The following is a 24,401-nucleotide window of genomic DNA, read 5'->3' on the forward strand; positions in this document are numbered from 1 at the left end:
AGGATTGGGGAAAGTCTATTGGAAGTATGATGATATGAAAGAATATATGAGCGATATGAGGATAGTAAAATAAACTGGTTTAGAATCATGTGAGATAAAAAGTAGCGATGAGCAGCAGGAGCAGCATATTCAAATTCGCAATATTTTGCAAATATATTGATGATTATTTGTCCTATGTTCGCGACATTCGCATATTTGCTATGTTCATTCACATTTTTTCCCATGCAAAAATTTGCATGGGAAATTTGCATAACATTTGCATCAAAATTAGCATGTGAAAAAAACGAAAAAAAAAAAAGAAAAAAAACAGACCTACGTGATAGACCCATGTGATAGACCCCTATTTACATGGTTTAATTTTGCACACAAATTTGCATAAAAATTTGCATGTGAAAAAAAACACGAATATTCGTCATTACGAATATATAGCACTATTTTCTAAATATTCGCAAAATTGCGAAGTGCCGAAATTCGCGATAAAAATTGCATTATGAATATTCGTGCTCAACACTAATAAAAAGCAGGGAAAATGTGAATGAGTTTGCTAGGTATAAAGCTAATGATAAGCTAAAAGAAGTAGTAGGACAGGCACTGCGTTAATCTGTAAGTGCGACATCTCTCTGAGCATATAGGGGGATAGAAGTTGCAACTAGAGATGCGGAGGTGCTCTGACCCAGCAAAGTAATCAATAGCAAGGAGCGAAGAACAAAAGATGTCGGCAACTCACCTCTTCTTCTTCTTTATTGTAGAAAAATACTCACAGTAACACAGATAGTGGTGAGGGACACATAACGGGGGGGGGGGGGGGGTATGTAGAAGGTGACAGCAGCCGTTGTTTCGCACGGTTTACGTGCTTCGTCTGGCCTAATCTTCTCAGGATTACACAAGGGTGTGCAAATAGCTCAACCAATCACCATATCAACCAAAGCACCATGTGACTAAAACTTCATTAAAACGTAACCTGTGGGAGGATGCAGGTAAGTCATGTAAACTTTGTTACACCTCAATGGTTAAAAACATACTGACATATCCACTCTGTCATTGAGACCAAGTACACCTGTAGCCTGTGTTTTTATTATCCACTGCGTTTCTCTCTGTAGTAAATATTTATTGGCCCGTATACCAGGTATACCTTCAACTCTTTCTATTCCAGCAAAACGTCAGGATTGCCAGCGTGGGTTTCGTTCACATGGGCAATAAGACGCGGAGCACTCTTTCCAGAACGGAAAGAGTAAAAGTGCTCCCTGATACGGACACACAGCTGTCTCATTGTCTTCCCTAAGTAGAAGAACCCACAAGGGCAATAAAGGACATAAACTACAGTCTTATTTCTGCACATGATGAAGTCTTGCACTGTATATGTTATTGCTCCTAGTCTCAGCAGATTAGCGCCTAGATTAAATTTGCAGAAGTTACAATTCCTGCATGGTCGGTTACTTTGTGGGGTTAAACCACTCATCCATGTTTCCTTCTTTTTAGCGATTTTATTCACATTACCTTTCAAGACATCGCCTAAGGTATGGTTATTTAAGTTGCTAAAAATACCCTTTTGCACTTCGGGAGTTCTCACCCTTTCACGGTGAAAAAGGATATACCTTATAGACAGTTTGTCCGGCTTAAGCAGAATAATAGTGTAACAGAGAAATATCATGAACAGGTCGACGAGCTGTAACTGGGGAGCAGCACATTAAATACGTTTGGCACAATCCATATTTGTGAAGTGTTGGTGTGGCACCATGGTAAATCTACTCTGAGGCATCTGGCATTGGTGGGTGGAAATCCTGGCTGATCCATCCCTGATTCATCCTCACAAAGGTCAGTCTCTCCATATTTTTTATGGACAGACATGTTCTCCTTGGGGTTACTATGGCCCCCGCCGCACTAAACACCCGCTCTGATGATACACTACAGGCCAGGCAGGACAGCTTTTCCAGGGCAAAATCTGCTAGTAGCGGCCACAAATCAAGTTTGGCTGCCCAGAAGTCCAGCCGATCTTCAAGGTGTGTTGGCATGGCCATGTCAAGGTATGCCACCACCTGCTGGTTCAGGTCCTGCTCCAGGTCTATCTGCTGCTGATGAGTTGCTTCACTATGCGGGTAAAGAAAGCTACTCATCACCGACTGTAGACACTGGTTGCTGCTGATGGAGCTGGTACTGCTCCTGCCACCACACCTCTCCCCAGCAGCCATGGCAGTGGAAGGTGAGCTCAGGGGGCCCCGAGAGGATGGACTATGGTGCAGATAGGCATCGACCAACTGACTACGTAGGATGTCTCTGTAGAAGGTCAGTTTATTCTCCCTCTCAGTGGGTGTAAAAAAGGCCCCCATTTTGTGCCAATAGGGAGGGTCCAATAAGGTGGAAAGTCAGAAGTCATCCCGCTGCCGAATGGTGACAATTCGGTGGTCACTAAGCAAGCAAGTGAGCATGCATTGTGCCATTTGGGCAAGTGACTCGGAGGGACTCCTGCCTCCATCTCCACTGCATACTGCCACGGTGTGTTTAGGTCCTCTGTCTCACCTTCCTCATAACCCTCTAGCTCCTATAGCTCCTCCTCTCCTGTCAGATGACTAGAAAAATTGCCCATCTCGAGAAACCTAAACTGTGCTCCACTCCCCTCCTCCTCCTCCAGTTCAGCCCCCACAGAGCTCATGTAGCCGTGAGACGTAGGCACCACGTCTCCAGTGCCCTGACCAGCCATTGTTTCCAACACGTTTTCAAGTAGATGAAGCAGTGGAATGATGTTGTTCATCCTGTAATATTGGCGACTGATTAATAATGTGGCTTCCTCAAAGGGCCTGAGCAAAAGGCAGGTGTCACTTATGAGCTGCCACTGGTTGACATTGAAGTTACACAGGGGAGTACTCCTATTCACTTGGATCATCAAGAAATCAGTGATGACTTTTCTCTATTCGTATAGTCGGTCCAACATATGGAGTGTGGAATTCCAACGTGTGGAAACAACACAAATCAGACTATGTTGGGGGATACCGTTCTGACGCTGCAGGTCAAGGAGGGTGTGCTTTGTGTTGTACGAGTGGCTGAAGTGCATGCAAAGTTTCCTTCCCATTGTTAGGATGTCTTGCAGTTGGGGGAAACACTTCAGGAACCACTTGACAACCAGATTGAACATGTGTGCCATGCAGGGCGCATGGCTCAGGCTTCCTTGTCGCAATGCAGACAAAATGTTCTTCCTGTTGTCGGTCACCATGGTTCCCATTTCCAGTTTTCGTGGAGTAAGCCATGTTTCGATTTCTTCATGAATGACTTTTAGCTGTTCCTTCCCTGTGTGACTCCATTCGCCAAGGCAAACCATGTGAAGAACAGCTTGACACCGCCATGCCCTACACACATGGTATGCTGAAGGGCCACTGAGACTTTTCTGTCTTCTTCACAAATAAATGATGGCTTGGCATTCTCCACCTCGGCTCGGCACAAGCCATCAGTTCTCTGAAAGGGGCAGAGTCCACCACTTGAAATGTGAGGGCCTGCAGCACTAGAAACTTGCACAGGAGCACATTCAGCTTCTGTGCCGTTGGATGAGTGGGCACATACTGTTGTCTTTTGGACATGGCTTTGCCGATGGATTGCTTGCGGAATGACTGACTTGAAGTAGGAGGAGCGGGAGCATCTGGAGCGACAGAAGGAGGGTAGGACACACAGCTTCCTTCGGCTGAGATGGTGGAGCCTTGGCTGGCTGAAACAGGGAGCGGCGTGCCACTGGGTGATGCAGCAGGCTGGACCACCCCATCAGAGCCACAGTTCTCCCAGGCTGCTTTATGGTGATGTTGCATATGTTGACGCAGGGCCGTGGTGCCAACATAGGGACCCTGGCCACGCTTCACCTTCTGCCGACACATCTTGCATGTGGCCATGTTAACCTCCTCCAGATGCTTGATGAAAAACTGCCACACCGCCAAGTAGCTGATTTTCCCACCAACAGTCCTCACTGATTGACTGCTACTGCTGTCGACTCCAGGAACCCCTGTTTCACTAACTCCAGGGAAGGTTGGCTGCCGCGAAGCAGGTGGTCTCCCCCGTGCACGTTTGGCTGTAGACTTTCCACTTCTGCCACCATGCTGACTGTCAACCATGCTACCACCTTGCTGGCTCAGCTGCTGCCTTATGGGCAACAAGCAACCCTCTTCTCCTGATGATGATATGATGATGATGAAGCCCCTTCTGCACCTGGCTCCCAAGTGTGATTGGCTTTATCATCATCTAGTTGTGTCTGCACGTCACTGATGTCCTCCTCAGGTTCCTCAACAGTGTCTGCTTCAGGACCCTGAACACTCGCAACACCTCCTCCCATGTCATTCTCCTCATCACTACTTGGCCGCCTAGCGGAGCAAGCGGCGGATGTCTCCTCCACTTCTTGGCTGGCCAGTAGCGGCTGACTGTCCTCCACTAAATAGTGGAGCTGAACCCACAGCATAAGATACTTCTGTTGGGGAGAGAACAGCATAGGACAGAGGCAATGGGAGGACAGGAACTGCTCCCGAGCCATGCCAACTGGGGGATGTGTCTGAGGAACCCACTGACTATTGACTGGGGGTGTCAGATGTCACGTGGGATGAAGTGGATGACCGTATTAACCAATCGATGACGGCAGATGGGTTGCTGGTCGAGACACAACTTCTTGTGGATACCAGGAGCTCAAGCCTCTCACTGTGAATCCTGCTGCCACTCACCCTTAGGCTACTGCAACCTCTGCCTGATACATTTTGGCCTCTGCCCCTCCTCAGTGCACATCCTGGCATTTCTCTGCCTGACATTTAGTTTGTATATGAGGAGAGTACAATACGCTCCACTACACTTAAAACAGTATTAGTGTACAACACCAGCCGGTGTGTACTTTTGGCTGGCCTTTCACAGTATCTAGGCTCTTAAGACTTTAACAAGCACAAAATAGTACACCACTTAGAAGTATGTATGTGGTATGCACTTATGAGGGGAGGACAATGCACTTCAGTACGCTTAAAAAGTATTTGTGTACATCACCAGCAGGTGTGTACTTTTGGCTGGCTTTTTACAGTATGTATGCCCTTATCACTTTAACAGGAACAAAATAGTACACCACTTAGAAGTAAGTATGTAGTATGCACTTATGCACTTATGAGGTGAGGACAATGCGCTCCAGTACGCTTTAAACAGTATTTATGTACAACAACTGCCGGTGTGTACTTTTGGCTGGCTTTATACAGTATGTAGGGCCTTAAGACTTTAACAGGAACAAAATAGTACACCACTTAGATGTACACATGTGGTATTCACTTATGAGGGGAGGACAATACGCTCCAATACGCTTAAAAAAGTATTTGTGTACAACACCAGCAATACACACAGTGCTGCAGTACACAGTCCCTGTGACTGCACCCAAAATTGTACTTTCTCTCTCAATCTCACTCCCTTCCCTATCAGTGCTTCTAGGCAGGATTTGGGCTTGAGGTGAATCACTGCTGTTCTGTGCAACACACTGCTCTCTGTCCCTCTCTGTAATAAATGGCTGTAGTTATTGGGAGGTGAATTGCTGCTGTAAAAATGCTTTTCTGTGCAACACACAGCACTGTCTGTCCCTCTCTATCTCTCTGCAATAAAAGGCTAAAGTGACTGGCCGCAAGATGGCTGCTGATTATATAGGGCTGAGAGATCACAGGGGTGGCTTGCTGCTGAAAGGCTGCATCCTGCATGTGATTCAGGGTCATCCTGCCTACCCTTGTTCCCGCCTTCCCAGGATTCTTTGCCCCATGTCCTCACATGTGGATCCGCCATTTTAGATGCCCTGGAGCCTGGACCGCACTAAATGGAGTTAAATGAAGTGATTTGCAAAATCGAATCTCGGCGATATTCACATATATGCAAATAAAATTTTTCCTGAATTTGGATTTGTCAGATTCGATTTGCTCATCTTAACCCAATATCTATGTGGAGCTCACTGTGTACACATGGCAGGAAATTGTGGCCCCAAGATTGGAAAGGGAAAAGTCTTTGTATCCTTCGCTGACTGTATTATGTAAAGGTGAATTCAAATTTTCTCACGTCACCTCTTAGCCAATCATTGCAGGAGAGAAACCCTAGACAATCCTTCCTCACCTAGGGAAATGGGTGGACCAAAAACCAAATAGGTAGCAGTCTGGTCCTGGCCTTTTTCAGAGCCATAAGGAGATATGCTTCACCTCGCTCCTGTCTTTGTTGGACCTACATACACATTGTCCACATGTAACCTTCATGTTCAAGTAAGTCGCTGTTCCCCATTCATGTTCCTTTACAAGCTGAGGGGATATCTTCTCATATATTTCCATTCTCCAGGAGAGAAGAACTTGAACAAGGGCCTCTCACTATTGACTGTGCAATCAGTGTGTGCTGCCATAAAATAGTGCAGTCAGTGAGTGCCAACATACAGCAGTGCAGTTAGTGAGTGCCACCACAGAGCAGTATGGAGATGGAAATACCCCACTAAAAACCAAAATGTGGCCCTGAGAAGTGTGGCCCAGTAGAAGCGTGGCCAAAAAAAAAAAAAAAAGAATAATTTTGCAAAGGTTATCCAGGATAAGACAGCCTTCAATCAGGAGAGATGAGCAGGAGTGCACATGGTAAATGGTAGAGATGAGCGAGCTGAACCCAGATTCGACTTGAAATTCTGATTTTGCTCTGCTCGCCAAACTTTCAAACTTGTTTTTCATGTTATTTTGCACTTTTTCTCAGTTTGTGCATGCCAATCGTGAAATCACATGAAAATTATGTCATTTTGGAGCCTGGAGGAATCAGGAGGAGCAGGGAAAGGGGGAGGGACGTTTACACAGCTTTAAGTGCGAGCCATGGAAATGTCATCAGTCACAGAGAGACACCAACGGAGAGAAGGACATAGAGAGATAAAGACAGTGTAAGTGAACAGGAGCCGAAATCCTGCAGAATCCCAAAAGCCTTATGCTATCAATAAAATCCACAGCAGGGTTAGCATAAATCCTACAGGGGCTATACAAAGATGCACAGAAAAGTGACCATTCACAGCCTTAATCTGAGGGCTAAATTTAGAGTGAGGTCCTGTCCATTGCTACAGAACCCTCATCTTGTACTACAAAACATAGCAAGCCTTTTTGAAGGCTTAAACAAAAAACTGAGCAACTTGAACTGAGCAAAGCTGGGGCTGACCTGCATGATAGCAAAACATATTGAAAGCACCATAAACAAAGCATATCACTTTTACTTACTTTTTGGGGGTTAATCGCATGTAAAGCCACTTAATATGAATCTTCTTGATTGCAGGAAACACACATTATATATAACTGGTTGTGACTAAGCAGTGCAATAAATAGTACATGTATTCAACACATATTAGCCTTGTAAAGCCACTGTACATTCACATTCTTGGTTTAATTAAACTTGTATTATGCCTACATGGTTGTAAAATAACAACACAGTTCAAAGCTATAAGTTAAAATTTACTATTATGTCAAATTAACCTGTAAAAATATATCTAGTAAAGGAATTAATGTACTAGGTAGAGGACAGAGGTTCTCTGCCATGCCCTCTACCAGTAGGAATGTTGGTGACAGAACCAGCATCAGTACAGGTAGCAGCAACAGCAGCCAGGTTCCTGGTAGTAGTAGCAGCCATGTCAGCCACCCGAAGTTGATTCAGTGTAGGGGCTATGTCGGCACTTCCGTGTATTTCTCACAATCAATAACTGAGGCAAATAAACAAGGCCGCAAATCATTATGATGTAATAATAATGGAGGAATTTAACTATCCTGATGTAAACTGGGAGACTGAGACCTATGAATCTCATAAAGGAAACAGTTTCTGACTATAGCTTAATACAATTATCTATCCCAAATGGTGCAGGGCCCGACCAGAGGGGACACTCTACTGGACTTAATATTAACCAACAGACCTGACTAACTAATGTGCAAGTAGAAGGACACCTGGGAAATAGTGACCATAATATAATACATTATAACTAGTTCTGCAATAAGGGAATCTCTTGAGGAGCCACAAAAACAATTAACTTTAGGAAGGCAAAGTTCAATCAACTCAGAGAAGCCCTTAACAATATAAATTGGGATAATGTCCTGAAAAACAAGAATACTGACACTAAATGGGAGACTTAAAAATATTTTAAATTCTCACTGTAAGAGTAATATATCTTATGGGAATAAAAGGGTCAGGAATAGAAGAAAACCAATACGGATGAATTTAAATGTTAAGTGGGCAATAAATGACAAACATAACGCATTTAAACTACTAAAACAGGACGACAGTGAAGGAAGCATTAAAAAGCTATAGAGAAAAATGTAGAATATGTAAAAAACATAAAAGCCACAAAAATAGAGACAGAAAGACTCATTGCCAAAGAGAGTAAAACTAACCCAAAATGTTTTTTTAGCTATTAATAGCAAAATGGTTTAACATGAAAGTGTTGGCCCTTTAAAAAATGGTGAGAAACAAATTACAGACAGGGATCAGGAAAAAGCAAATATATTAAACAAATTCATCTCCACTATATTCACCGAGGAAAATGAAATGCCAGGTGAAATACAGCGAGATAAGGTAAACTCCCCAGTACAGGTCACCTGTCTAACCCAGGAAGAAGTACAGGTCACCTGTCTAACCCAGGAAGAAGTACAGGTCACCTGTCTAACCCAGGAAGAAGTACAGGTCACCTGTCTAACCCAGGAAGAAGTACGGTGCCGCCTACAAAAAAATCAAAATAGACAAATCGCCAGGTCCAGATGGTATTCACCCCCGTGTTCTAAAGAAATTAAGTAATGTTATAGACAGACCCCTCTACTTCGGATACTATAAGCCCCTCTAGTCTGCTATCACCCTTGCTGCTGATAGTTTCAACTAGGCCTACACATACACAACCCTTGAAAAAAAAGGACAATATTTTTCAGCTTTTTATACAAAAGCTAATACTACTTCACTATATTGGGACACCAATCCTTTTTCAACTGCCAAAAAGGGAAAATGTTTGAAACGCTTAGAAATATCCACGATGTCTTCTTCACTTGGCAGACTCAAGACCTTTCACTACTTCCAAAAAGGGATCATTTTTGGTATGCTGGGGGAAAAAAAAACACTGTGTCCACCTCTGTGTGCGCTTTAACACTGGCAGGCATCTATGGACAACCAGGGATACTTTATGCCGCTTTATTTTTGTGTTAATGAGCCTAAATAAATCTGCATGCACATTTAACAAGCTGTTAGTTACCATGGGTTACAACCTGTCAACATAATTGAGCCTTAGAACTGCTTTAAAACTACTTGAGTACATTCCTAGCAGTGTTATCCAGGGCTTAAGAGCCGTTAGGCAGTGTTATAAATATGTTTATGGGCTTATTTTATTGGGTCAAAAGGAATCCAAATGTTTGTGACTAGAGATGAGTGAAATTTGGTTTCCTTCTGAGTCATCCGGTTCAGAAGAGTGGCTAGGCTTTCCTGCACCCAGGGGAAAATTTTCATTTGAGCCCCCTACCAATGGGAACAAGGTAAATCATGGTTCTTTCTCCCCTTCACTTTTGGAATAGGTGTATGTTACTACTATACAAGCACCAATATAACTAGTACCCCACCCCATACAGTGCAGTTATATCAGGTGAATTACAGTTGATGTCTTCCCTGATTGGAGGTGTTTTCTTATCCTTTATCTTTTCTTCATCTATCCCAGACCGTCATTTAAGAATGCTTTCAGCCAAGACTTGTCTCAAAAACAATCAGAGAAACATTTTAGGTTCCTTATTTTTCAGCACTCTCCCCACCTTAAAAACACACCCATAGTAAAGCCCCCACGCTTATAGTGCCCCATACAGTTATGTTCCTTCTTTGTGCCCACATATAGTTGTAGTCTTTCTGTCACAAAGCATTAGTTAGGTAGATCCCCATATGCAAACTGGTAGACTCTTTATATACAGTAGTGTGGGATTGGGTTGGTAAATTTATTTTTGATAGATAGCTAGCCTTAGCCCTGACACCCAAGAAACATGCCCCCCCCCTGCTATGCTGCTGCTCAGATATGATATTACTGATAGTTCATCAGATTATCCGCTTATGACATCCTTCTAGTACAGGTTTCCAAATTTTTCTCCTTCTGACCCAGACTGTCATCAAAGAATGCTTCCAGCCAAGACTCGTCCTAAAATCTGGAAGAGTAACATTTTATATTCCTTACTTTTTCAGCACTCCCCCATTCCTTTTACCCCCATAGTAAAGCCCTCACACTTATAGTGCCCCATATAGTTATGGTCTCCCTTTGTGCCCACATAATGTTGTATTCTTCATCTCTGTGACAAAATAATAGTTAAGTAGACCTCCATGTGTAGATAGGTATATACAGTAGTGGGTCGGTTGATTACCATTTGGTAAGTAGCTTGACTTAGCCCTTGCACCCAAGAAATATGTTCCCCTACTCCCCTTGCTATGCTGCTGCTCAGGTCTAACCTCAGTGACAGATATGATATTACTGATAGTTCATTAGATCATCCACTTATGATATGTTTCTCGTACAGTTTTCTTAATGTCGTTATTCCTGAGACTGTATATGATGGGGTTGACCAAAGGAGTAAACACAGTGTATAGCAGGGAGAGGATTTTACTCATGCTCAGTGTTCGGCCTTTTGTTGGGACAATATAAACACTGAATATAGTCCCATAGAATATGGAGACCACAATGAGGTGGGAGCTACAGGTGGAGAAGGCTTTCTGTCTACCGGTATTGGATGGGATCCTTAGAATTGCTAAAATAATATAAGTATAAGACACTACAATGATGGTGGTTGGAATAAAAACAGCTGGAAAACCTATGACATAAATCTCCAACTGCACAAAGAAGGTGTCAGAACATGCAAGATCTAGTAAAGGCACAATGTCACAGAAGATATGATCAATCATATTGTGTCCACAAAAGTTTAGCTTTACCATTGTAATGACATAAAACAAAGCAATAAAAAACCCAAATAAGCAGCAGATGATGGTGGATATCACACAATGTCTACTTGTCATGATAGAGGAGTAACGGAGAGGATTACAGATGGCCACATATCTGTCATAAGACATCACAGCGAGGAGAAGACACTCAAATACTTCTGAGAAACAAAAGAAACAAAGCTGAGCAATACAACCAATAAAAGTCATGGTCCCCCCATTATTCAGTAGGATGTGGAACAAGTTGGGGACAATATCTGTGGATAACAAGATGTCACTGATGGACAGATGTGAGATGAAGAAGTACATTGGGGTGTGGAGGTTCTTGCTGGTGGACACCAGGGCGATGATCAGGAGATTCCCACATATTGTCCCACAAAATATCAACAGGAGAAGACAGAACAGGGAAATCCTTAAATCTCTATTAATCTGAAATCCTAAAAGAAAAAACATGGAGACCAAAGTCATATTGTTCTCCTGTGTGTAGAGAAGAGGAGAGAAATAAATATACTTTTAGATAAATCCCAATGTTCTGTACAATATGTTATGCTGTGTATTACGTGACACCCTAGGCAGAGCTGATATGATCAAATTAGTTACTAACCCATACATGATGTAAGTAAAAGAAATACATCGCCCACTCTCTACATCTACAGAACGACCTGTTCTCTGATCAATTAAATAATATACATAAGAGAGTAACATCTTTATCAAATTATCTTGTGGGGTGTTCTTGGTATGTAGAGGCAGATCAGTAGATAACAATGTGCCCAAAAGACAAACAGTGCCTAAGGAAGGACATTTTGGGTCAGGGTTATAGGGGGCCATTATTCTTTGACGTGTGGTTGGGTGTGTGTTTGGAGGGGGTTAAGGTCTTAAAGGGGTACTCTGGCCCTAATCTTATCTTTTGGATAGGGGATAAGATGTCTGACTGCAGGGGTCCCACCGCTGAGGACTCCTGCAGTCTTGCATTCGGCACAAACTGTTGGGTGCCGACCACGGGGCGGAGTATCGTAACGTCACGACTCGGCCCCCGTGTGACGCCCCGCCCCCGCTATGCAAGTCTATGGGAGGGGGTGTGACAGCCATCACGCTCCCTCCCATAGACTTGCATAGCGGGGGTGGGGCATGACATCACACGGGGGCCGAGTCGTGACGTCACGATACTCCAGCCCCGTGGTCGGCAACCGGCAGTTTGTGAGCTGGCAGCGCGGCATGCAGCTCAAAGAGGTGGGTGGCGAATGCAAGATTGCTGGGGTCCCCAGCAGCGGGACCCCCACGGTCAGACATCTTATCCCCTATCCTTTGGATAGGGGATAAGATGTCTGATGGCCAGAGTACCCCTTTAAACTATATGATCTAATCCCATAGAATTGCTAAATAACTTCCTGCTGGTTATGATAGAAAGAAGTCACATAGGACATTCCAGCTTACTGTGTATGTGAAATGACCCAATGAGTGTAGACCTAATGTGCCCGTTAGGCTTTACAAACTTGAGAGCCTAATCTACTGCTAGAGTAGTACTGGTCAAGTGACATCTTGCCTTGAAGACCAGAACGACCCTAGTACTTGGCAGAAGAGGAATTAGAGACTGAAGCAGAGTAGAGATGGTGTTTGTAGCAGAGCTGAGTAGCTCTGAAGCAGACAGGTGGTTCTTAGTTTGCTGAAAGCAAAGGTATGGTCGACAGTCGGAGTCATTTACTGAAGGGCAAGAAAGCGCAAGAGAATCAAGCAGAGACAAAGGTAGAAGCAGGCTAGATCAGTAACAGGATCACAGGAACAAACAGGCACCTTCCCAGAGTGAATACTCGGGCACCAGAAAATGGGAGTAACAGGGTTAGACTGCAGAAATCATTGGAGGGATGTGCACAAATCCTTAAAATGACAGTACATACACATGCATGGCCCATACGGGGAGTGCCAGAAACTGGCACCACCTATGAACTAAAGACCAAAATACTACATGTGACCCCAGCGTCAGAATTACTGTGATTTATCTTTACGTTTTCTTGAAAACAAAAAGAAAAAAATGTTAACATTTTCTTACCATATTTAAAAGTCTTTGTTAGAGATTTGAGAGTCTTCTCCAGAATCCTTTCTTGTGTGTTACACGATGTCTCTAGAACATTCCTCACATCTGTCTGGAGCCTTAGCAGTCATTCTCATGGAGGTTTTCTTGGCTCTTCTCTAAGATTTCAGTAGGAGCCCTGGAGGAGAATGATAAGAATGTTACACGGCAGCATCCTCAGCCTACACAACCACCAGACACCTGAATGTGAAGCCTTACCTGCCCATATTTATCTACAATATGAAGACAAGGTGCAGGAACAACTCCCAATAGATATCTCCGCTGCTGTCTGATGAGTCTCCGGTGTGACGGTCAATAGAGAAATATACAAATAAATAATTTACATTATTAATCCCAGAGCCAATATATATATATATATATATATATATATATATATATATATATATATATATATATATATACATATAACAAAAACCCTTGAGTTATACACAGCTTCATTGGGGATACAAAGTTAGATGTTTAGTGAAACAAAAAGTTTTATATCAAAAAGCTAAAAAACTTAATAAAATATAAAAGGTTGTATAAATAAATGTGTTGTAATTTATTTTTCAATATAATTTATATGAACAAAATGATAAAGACACGTAAACAACCCACTTATATAGACTTGTGGGGCCTCCTATCCCAAAACCATGGATGTTAATAGGTAGATGGTCTCCTTTTGTGGCTTTAATTACATTTGCTCTTCTGGGAAGATGTCCTCTAGACTTGATGAGGTATCAATTAAGTTAGAAAAACATTTGTGAGGTCGAACAATAATGTTGGACGAGAAATCTAGGGTCCAACATATATCAAAGTCTTTGGATGGAGTTATGGTGATGGCTCTGTGCAGCCAGTCAAGTTCCTCTGTACCAAACTCATCACCCAATATCTATATGGTGCAGTGGCCCTGATTTACTAAAACCCAAGTGTTTTTTCCCCTGATTTACTAATCTGTCACCCGTCTCTGTTTTTTTTTTGTGTCTCACGGGTTTAAATCTGTCACACAAAATGTATTCTGCACTGACAGGCAGTATTGCCAAGAAGATTACAGAAACAGCCAATTTAAGATAGGAAAGTGAGAAGCAAACACACAGAACAGATTAAGTTGTACAATGTAACATGTTGAAAGGCTGCATTCACACAGCCGTCAGACTACATTGGTCCTTTTACGACTACCCCACCATGGAACAGGTTCTGTTCCATGTTGGGGGCAGTAGTACAGGGGCTGAGGGATTGATCACACCAGGTTTCATTTCTGAGACCCGATCCGACCAGAAGTTATTAAGCAGGGGAGTGGGTGGCATGCTCCACTCCCAGCGATGTACAGTGTCCTTTTACTTTCATTTTAAAATTACCTGCCGGGAGCCCTGAATGGCCGGCACTGAGGAGACATTCAGGGCTCCCTACAGGGTTTTCACATAGAAGCGCTGCGGTGGGGAAATTTGTATTGAATCGCCAGGGGGTATATGTCTGGCTCCCACAGCACCTCTATATATCTTGCGCCCTGTGCGCTATATAAGTCTTATATATATAAGTCCCCGCAGCACGCAATCATATGCCCCCCACAGAGCATTTATATAGGTATTGTCCCCCGCAGTGCATGTGTATATATATCCCCCCCCTCCCCCTCAGCGCTATCATAAGTTCCTGGAAGCGCTATGAATGAAAAGTATTCTATTAGCAGGGCATTGGGCCGGGAAGCCGGCAGGCCCGATGCGCTGCTGAAAGAACACTTGTCTTTCATAGTGCTGTGGCAGCATATGTACATAGAAGCACTGTGGGGGCCAGATAACACCATATGTCTGGCCCCACATTGCTTCTATAATCGCAGCGGTATGAATGAAAAGTATTATTTCAGCAGCACATCTGGCCTGGAAGCTGGCCCGATACTTTTCATTCATAGCGCTGCTGAGGCATATGATTACAGAAGCGCTGTGGGGGCCAGACATATAGTGTTATCTGGCCCCCACAGTGCTTCTATGTACATATCCCGCACATATATGTCTGACCCTGGCAGCGCATCTACAGTATATACAGATGCCGCCGCAGCCCTATGAATGACAAGTATTCTTTCAGCAGCACATCGGGCCGGCCAGCTTCCCAGCCAGATGCGCTGCTGGGGGCTTATGATAGCGCTGCAGGGGAAAAATATATATACACATGCGCTGCGGGGGGAATAGGATTGCGCTGCAGGGGACAATACAGTACCTATATAAATGCGCTGCGGGGAGCAAGACGAATGCCATGTAGATTTTATCAGTCACAGAGGGACACAGAGAGAGAGAGAGAGAGAGAGAGAGAGAGAGAGAGAGAGAGAGAGAGAGAGAGAGAGAGAGAGAGAGAGAGAGAGAGAGAGAGAGAGAGAGAGAGAGAGAGAGAGACAAGAAAGGGGAAGACAGAGAGAGAGAGAGAGAGAGAGATACAGAGAGAGATGTAGAGAGATGTTTACACAGAAAGCATATGTGTGTGAACAGGATCCTCAATCCTGCAGAATACTGTGTGCATCCAATATGTATTATCTGTGTAAAGCAACTGTACACTCATATTCTTGGTTTAATCAAACTTTTCTTATACCCATCTGGTTTTAAGATACTGTAGTTCAAAGCATTGAAAGTTAAAGTTGACTGGTAGATGAGTAAAAAATCACCCCAAAAAAGATCAAACTAACCTTGAAAATTATTTCAAAAATATTTCTAGTAAAGGAATTATTGGACAGGGTAGAGGACAGAAGACCTCATGTCTTCTACCAGTAAGAATGTTGGTGGCAGTACTAGCACCAGTACGGACAGCAGGAGGTGGCAGACTGGTCCTACAAGTAGTCAGCATACAGCAGGGGTGGTTGTAGTACTGTCTATTCAGTGGCATCTGGCATAGGAGGTTTAACTCCTTAACGACCATGAGTGTAAATTTACGCTCGTGGATGGCTCCTGTTGGATGGAGCTGAGCGCGCTTCGTACAAGGCAGGTCCCGGTTGCTATCAGCAGCCAGGACCCGCGGCTAATACCGGACATCGCCGATCGGGCTGATGTCCAGTATTAACTCTTTAGACGCCACGATCAAAGTTGACCGCGGCGTCTAAAATGGAGAAAATCGTTGCCGGTTAGCTCAGTGGGCTGTACGGGACCGCCGCGGTGAAATCGCGGTGTCCCAAACCACTGAGAGGACAGCGGGAGGCTTCTTACCGTGTCTCCCGCCATCCGATCATCACTCTGCTGCTCTGTGCCTGAGATCCAGGCTGGAGCAGCAGAGCACCGATAACATTGATCAATGCAATGCTATGGCTTTGCATTGATCAGTGTCTGCAATCAAGGTATTGCATGTTATAATCCCCTATGGGGGATATAACATTGCAAAAAAAAAAGTGTAAAAAAATAGTTAAGAAATGTGATTTAACCCCTTCCCTAATAAAAGTTTGAATCACACCCCTTTAAAAAAAATTTAAATAAAAAAAAACATATGTAGTATTGCCGCATGCGTCAATGTCCGAACTATGGAAATATAATGTTAAATAAACCGCACGGTTAATGGCACACGTTAAAAAAAAAAAAAATTCCAAAGTCCAAAATTTAGTATTTTTGGTCACTTTGTATACCTTAAAAAAAATTATAAAAGGCGATCAAAAAGGCCCATCGAAATGGCAAAAAATGAGCCCTCCTATAGCTCTGTATACAGGAAAATAAAAAAGTTATAGGGGTCAGAAGAAGACAATTTTACACATACTAATTTTGGTGCATTTAGTTTTAATCTTTTTTAAGTAGTAAAATAAAATCAAACCTATAAAAATTTGGTATCCTTGTAATCGTATGGACCTACAGAAAAAAGATATGGTGTAATTTTTAACCGAAAAATGTACTGCATAGAATCGGAAGCCCCCAAAAGTTACAAAATGGCATTTTTTTTTTTCCCCACAAATATTTGTTTCTGGTTTCGTCGTAAATTTTGTGGTGAAATGATTGATGTCATTATAAAATACAATTGGTGGCGCAAAAAATAAGCCCTCATATGGGTCCGTAGGTTTAAAATTGAAAGTGTTATGATTTTTAGAAGGTGAAGAGGAAAAAACAAAAATGCAAAAACTGAAAAACCCTGCATCCTTAAGAGGTTAAAGTCCTCACAGATCCATGCCTGATTAATTTTGGTGAATGTCAGTTTCTCCACGTTGCTGGCTGACAATCTTCTTTGCTTTGGGGTGATGATGCCGCCTGCTGCACTGAACAATCTCTCTGAAACGATACCAGAGGGTGGACAAGACAAAACACCCATGGCAAACTGGGGAAGTTCTGGCCAATGGTCTAATCTGGTGACCCAGAAATCCATGGGGTCTACGTTCAAGGTGTCTGTCAGAGAAAGGGCACTGCTGAGGTAGACCTCAACCTGGTTGTCCAGGTGGTGGTTCACTTCCCTGTGATGACGATTGATATCAGGGGAGAATGCCGGGTGCAGAAACTTCATCATCATCATGTGCTCCAGAGTGAAGATGCTGGTGCTGCTGCACCTTCCTCTTGCAGGGGTAGTGCTGGCAGAGGGAGTAGAGTATTGACCAAGCGGAAAGCGAAGACTGGACCCCCATTTGGCAGGTGTTTGGTGATAGAAAGCCGTGACAAACTGGCTACGCAGCTTTTTTCTTTAGAGAACTCCAATTTAGCCTCCTTCTCAGAAGATGAGACTAAGAGTGTTTCTATCCAGAAGACACTTCTTCCCTTTAAGTTGACAATATGCCTGTCACTGTGCATGTAAGAAAGCATAAAGTTTGCCATCCTTGCCAGCTTTTCTGAGGGCCCAGCTAATTTTGCCTCAGTCCTATACTGCCAATGTTGATTATGGTCCTTGTCATCATCAGTGTCGCCTTGTGAAGTGTCCTGTCCCCATGTCCTTCCTCAGAGTCCATTGCCAAATCCTCTTCCTCCTCCTCAGGTCCCAATCTTTCTACCTCCTCATTCTACTGCATTATGAAGTCTGTCACTGCTTTGCGGAGCTGGTACAAGCGGTTCAACATATGTAATGTAGTGTTGAAATGTCACAAATCAATCGTTGAGGTAGACCGTTTTTGCACTGTAGAGGAAAGAAGGCAAGCTCATGGAGAGGCCGATCCTCTCTGCCACAGGATTTTGCAAAGTGTGGATGACTTTCTTGGCACATACCATTAGTTACCCGAAGGATGTGAAGTCAACAAGATGGTATGGGAGCGCTAGCACCACCAACAGCTTGGCCATGTGAGAATTGAGGCGCACTACAAAACAGGTTGAGTGGGAGAATACTGTTTGACATTTATTCCCTAATGGATAACTAACGAGATAAGGGAGGAGGAGATCACATCACAGATGAGGCAAATCCCAAAAATGTGCTGCCTGTGGACAATGCCTGGCTGTTAAGCAGTTGGGAGGGATCTGAAGGATCATCATCAGTAGCAGCAGTTTCCTCACGTTGTGGGGCGTCTCGACTGTCCCACGCGGCCTTGTGGTGACGCTCCATATGCCTATGTAGAGACGTAGTTCCTACACACGGACCCTGGCCCCAGCTTAATTTCTGTTTGCAGAGATGACATATTACCGCGTTGTCTGCATCAGGTAAGGTAGAAAAGAATTTCCACATCATAATACCGGACAGGGACAGCACCACAGATTTTTCCCCCCTACCTTGACTACGCTTTTCTTCACTGACACTGACACTACCCTCCTGCTCTGAACACATCAGCTCATGCCCAGGGGGTTCCCACGTCCTGTCCAAGAAAAACATCATTGTCAACAATAAACTCCTTATGGTCTGGGCTCTGTACACTGAGGACAAGCAGGGTTCTGTACACTGAGGACAAGCAGGGCTCTGTACACTGAAGACAAGCAGGGCTCTGTACACTGAGGACAAGCAGGGTTCTGTGCACTGAGGACAAGCAGGGCTCTGTACACTGAGGACAAGCAGGGCTCTGTACACTGAGGACAAGCAGGGCTCTGTACACTGAGGACAAGCAGGGCTCTGTACACTGAGGACAAGCAGGGCTCTGTACACTGAGGACAAGCAGGGCTCTGTACACTGAGGACAAGCAGGGCTCTGTACACTGAGGACAAGCGGGACTCTGTACACTGAGGACAAGGGGGGCTGTGTACTCTGAAGACAAGCAGGGCTGTGTACACTGAGGACAAGCAGGACTCTGTACACCGAGGACAAGCAGGGCTGTGTACACTGAAGACAAGCAGGGCTCTTTACACTGAGGACAAGCAGGGCTCTGTACACTGAGGACAAGCAGGGCTCTGTACACTGAGGACAAGCAGGGCTCTGTGCACTAAGGACAAGCAGGGCTCTGTACACTGAGGACAAGTAGGGTTCTGTACACTGAGGACAAGCAGGGTTCTGTGCACTGAGGACAAGCAGGGCTCTGTACACTGAGGACAAGCAGGGCTCTGTACACTGAGGACAAGCAGGGCTCTGTACACTGAGGACAAGCAGGGCTCTGTACACTGAGGACAAGCAGGGCTCTGTACACTGAGGACAAGCGGGACTCTGTACACTGAGGACAAGGGGGGCTGTGTACTCTGAAGACAAGCAGGGCTGTGTACACTGAGGACAAGCAGGACTCTGTACACCGAGGACAAGCAGGGCTGTGTACACTGAAGACAAGCAGGGCTCTTTACACTGAGGACAAGCAGGGCTCTGTACACTGAGGACAAGCAGGGCTCTGTACACTGAGGACAAGCAGGGCTCTGTGCACTAAGGACAAGCAGGGCTCTGTACACTGAGGACAAGTAGGGTTCTGTACACTGAGGACAAGCAGAGCTCTATACACTGAGGACAAGCAGGGCTCCCGTACAGGGCTCTGAACACCAAAGACAAGCAGAATTCTGTACACTGAGGACAAGCAGGATTTTGTACACTGAGGACAAGCAGGATTCTGTACACTGAGGACAAGCAGGGTTCTGTACACTTAGGACAAGCAGGGCTCTGAACACCAAGGACAAGCAGGATTCTGTACACTGAGGACAAGCAGGGCTCTGTACACTGAGGACAAGCAGGGCTCTGTACACTGAGGACAAGCTGGGCTCTGTACACTGAGGACAAGCAGGGCTCTGTACAATGAGGACATCAGGGCTCTGTACACTGAGGACATCAGGGCTCTGTACACTGAGGACTAGCAGGGCTCTGTTCACTGAGAACAAGCGGGACTCTGTACACTGAGGACAAGGGGGGCTGTGTACTCTGAAGACAAGCAGGGCTGTGTACACTGAGGACAAGCAGGACTCTGTATACCGAGGACAAGCAGGGCTGTGTACACTGAAGACAAGCAGGGCTTTTTACACTGAGGACAAGCAGGGCTCTGTACACTGAGGACAAGCAGGGCTCTGTACACTGAGGACAAGCAGGGCTCTGTGCACTAAGGACAAGCAGGGCTCTGTACACTGAGGACAAGTAGGGTTCTGTACACTGAGGACAAGCAGGATTCTTTATACTGAGGACAAGCAGGATTCTGTACACTGAGGACAAGCAGGATTCTGTACACTGAGGACAAGCAGGGTTCTGTACACTGAGGACAAGCAGGATTCTCTATACTGAGGACAAGCAGGATTCTGTACACTGAGGACAAGCAGGATTCTGTACACTGAGGTCAAGCAGGGCTCTGAACACCAAGGACAAGCAGGATTCTGTACACTGAGGACAAGCAGGGCTCTGTACACTGAGGACAAGCAGGGCTCTGTACACTGAGGACAAGCAGGGCTCCCGTACAGGGCTCTGAAAACCAAGTACAAGCAGAATTCTGTACACTGAGGACAAGCAGGGCTCTGTACACTGAGGACAAGCAGGGCTCTGTACACTGAGGACAAGCAGGGCTCTGTACACTGAGGACAAGCAGGGCTCTGTACATCAAGGACAAGCAGAGCTCTATACACTGAGAATGAGCAGGGCTCTGTACAGTGAGGACAAGCAGGGCTCTGTACTTCGAGGACAAGCAGAGCTCTATACACTGAGAACGAGCAGGGCTCTGTACAGTGAGGACAAGCAGGGCTCTGTACATCGAGGACAAGCAGGGCTCTGTACACTGAGAACAAGCGGGGCTCTATACACTGAGAACGAGCAGGGCTCTGTACACTGAGGACAAGCAGGGCTCTGTACACTGAGGACAAGCAGGGCTCTGTACACTGAGGACAAGCAGGGCTCTGTACACTGAGAACAGGCGGGGCTCTATACACTGAGAACGAGCAGGGCTCTGTACACTGAGGACAAGCAGGGCTCTGTACACTGAGGACAAGCAGGGCTCTGTACACTGAGAACAGGCGGGGCTCTATACACTGAGAACGAGCAGGGCTCTGTACACTGAGGACAAGCAGGGCTCTGTACACTGAGGACAAGCAGGGCTCTGTACACTGAGAACAGGCGGGGCTCTATACACTGAGAACGAGCAGGGCTCTGTACACTGAGGACAAGCAGGGCTCTCTACACTGAGGACAAGCAGGGCTCTGTACACTGAGAACAGGCGGGGCTCTATACACTGAAAACGAGCAGGGCTCTGTACACTGAGGACAAGCAGGGCACTGTTCACTGAGGACAATCATAGTTTTGGAAGATAGTTTAGATTTGGAGGTTACATTTCTTACAAACAGGTAGGTATAAGGCAAGTTTGATCTACCCCTAAAAAGTAAAAAATACAGTCGCTTGTGGATTGCAGTTGCTTTTTAGTGTGTGGTTATGTCCAAAACAGGAAGCTACAATACGTGTTTGCTGGAACCAACAATATTCATAAACACTCTGAGCAGACGCCTGTGTCTTGAAGATGTTTCTTACTTCTCTGCTATGACACAACTAGATGGATATGATACGTGTTTCAATAAAATACTGGTATACAGCTTTGCTCAGTTCACTGCTTATTGTTTTTTTTATCAGCCTTTAAAAAGGCTTGCTGGGCTTTGTAGTATGTGATGAGGCTTGTGTATGAATCTAGCTCCTTGGTGAGACTTGTGGCTCCTGTTCTCACACACTGTCTGTCTGTCTGCTTTTCTTCATTCTTTATATGTGTCAATTAACCTAAAGGACCAATAGCCGACAGGAAGAGGGGAGGGAAGTTTTACACACTCATAAGGTCGCACATGCAGCATCCTGCACTTAGTCTGAGGGAAGATACAGTGAGGGACAGACAGAGAGGGAGAGATAATCAGCAAATTATATGATAACCTGGGGATATCATGTGATCGGCTGGTCATCCTGACGTCAGGCCAACACCCCCCACCATCCCCTACTTTTCCTCCTTCCTCTGGGCACCAAAATGCCATGCTTTTCCATTATACGCATACTTTTACCAGTTCGCGCCAATCGAACCGGTAAAAGCTCGGCGAGCCTGAGAAACCCCTTAATTCGATTAGAATCTGTGTTCACCAGCTTGGCTCGCTCATCTCTACCCAGCATTATTTCATACATTCTCCATGAGAGAAGAACAAGGGCCTTTCTGTCTTGCACTTATGTTTTTCAGGTCATGTCTATGTGTCTACACCAGGGACTGTGCAATTGTCCGTGCCGCCACAAAGCTGTGTGGTCAGTGAGTGTTGCCATACACTTTTAAGAAACTGATTCCACAACCAAATCAATGATATATCAAGGTGTTAGTGTACCTGTAAAGATAACTAAAAGGGGTCTGGCTACCGCACACAATACTCTCAGTAGTAGGAGCGGCTGGACATTTCCTAATTAAGGCCTCTTCTTGGTGTTGCCGATGTGGTCTCCTGAATAATGTCCAAACATCATTGTGTCCTAAACCGAATGCACACTTTCCTGCACATACCCCTCAGCATAGCCCCCATGATTTCTAACAACAACAGTCCTGCCAGTGCTATGCTCGGTCACTGCTTCCACCTCCACCACCTTGGCAACACATCCACTGACACCTTGCTCACCCATATTATCAGACTCCTCTTCCTGAGAAGACCTTGGACTGTAGTATCCTCTGTACTATCCTCTGAAACCACACAACCCCTGGAAGAGTGTGAGAACTTTTCTTGGCTGACACGGCTGTTACTACTACCACCAGACACCTAACAATTGCTGCCACCTGTACTGGTGCTGGTACTGCCACCAACCTTCCTACTGGCAGAGGACATGGCAGGAGTGTTCAGTCCTCTACCTCGTCCAACAATTTCTTTACTAGTTTTTTTTTATTGTAAAAGATTTTGAGGTTATCTTTATCTTTTCCGGGTGACTTGTCACTTACCTACTTGTTAACTTTTAACGTAACAACTCTTAAACTGCGCTGTTATGTTACACCCAGATAGAAATACTATGTGTGTTAATAAACACAGAAAATATACGCTTATGTCTTACAATGTATGGGCTGAATTTCTGCTGGCTGGGATTTGTAGTGCAAGATCAGACTTCTGCAGGTAAAGACAGGAGGTCCCTGAGTTCACAGATTCATTTTCCGCTCATCCTGCTATGGATTTCTAAAAATTGTATAGGTTCGAATGGGAGAAGGCTTTGTGGCTTCTGTGGTGCTTACTCCTTCTTACACTGTCTCTCTCCAGAATGCCTGCTGCGCCGCAATATATGTGGCTTTATCTGTCTAAAACCCTACCCCCTTTGCCATCTTCTATTGACCAGGGAGCCAATAGGAGACAGCAAAGGGCAGGGTTTTAGACACAGACTATTTAGACAGCAAATCATTGTATAACCTGGGGTCATGTGATAGTTAAAAGGAATGCTGGTCAACCTGATGTTATTTCCCTGCCCCAGTACTTTCTTCTTTCCTATAGGTGCCAAAACGCCATGGCCCAGATTGGCTCAAACTGTGTGAGAGAAAAGGTGGAGTTATTTTTCCACAAAAGCCAATCACATCTCAGCTAACAAGCTCTGGTAAAGTGAAAGCTGGGTAGTGATTGGCTGCTGTCGTAAAATCACTTCAGTTTTTTTTTCACACAGTTTGATAAATCTGAGCCCATGTGTTCATCTTTCCTTCTGTCATTATTGCCCGATTCCGTGAGCCAATCAGGAAATGTTTAAGAATTCTTCAAGCCGCTGCCACCCCAAAATTTTAGTCACATCCTGGTTGCAGGGTTAATATATCCTTATACATAATTTAATAAGAGGGAGCTAATTCTTTTTCCATAGGACCATAAAGGTTTAAAAAAATTTCTATAATAAATGATATAATTTGGAAACTGCATTTCAAGTTTACTAGGGTTATTTGTGTGCAATAGTACAATTTGTTTGATAAAACATTTAAGTGTGACAAATATCTTTCCGGAGTTAAAAATATTCTATGTTACACAGATTAGCTGTGAAATTATCTCCAGTGGGGCCTTCCTCGGGGGATAAAGATTTCTATATATACAGTATATAGCTTAGTATATAGCTTCTTCCTGACTATGGGAAACATCTACTGAACTTAATCCTGACATGCCTAAGAAGGAAAACACTTGACTGTAAGTTTGTGATGAAT

At 44.6% G+C, this 24,401-nt stretch overlaps 1 protein-coding gene across 1 annotated transcript; it reads right to left on the reverse strand.

Annotated features, from left to right (window-relative positions):
* Positions 1–10,470: 10,470 nt before the first annotated feature.
* LOC130366691 (olfactory receptor 1009-like) lies at positions 10,471–17,254 on the reverse strand. The gene is made up of 3 exons (XM_056569012.1): positions 17,107–17,254; positions 12,464–12,621; positions 10,471–11,397 (listed from the first exon to the last, which is right to left on the reverse strand). The coding sequence occupies exons 1-3, from the start codon at positions 17,252–17,254 to the stop codon at positions 10,471–10,473; spliced, it is 1,233 nt and encodes a 410-aa protein (XP_056424987.1).
* Between the last annotated feature and the right edge of the window lie 7,147 nt (positions 17,255–24,401).

The sequence above is a fragment of the Hyla sarda genome, chromosome 4 (assembly GCF_029499605.1).
Source record: "Hyla sarda isolate aHylSar1 chromosome 4, aHylSar1.hap1, whole genome shotgun sequence".
NCBI lineage: Eukaryota > Metazoa > Chordata > Amphibia > Anura > Hylidae > Hyla > Hyla sarda.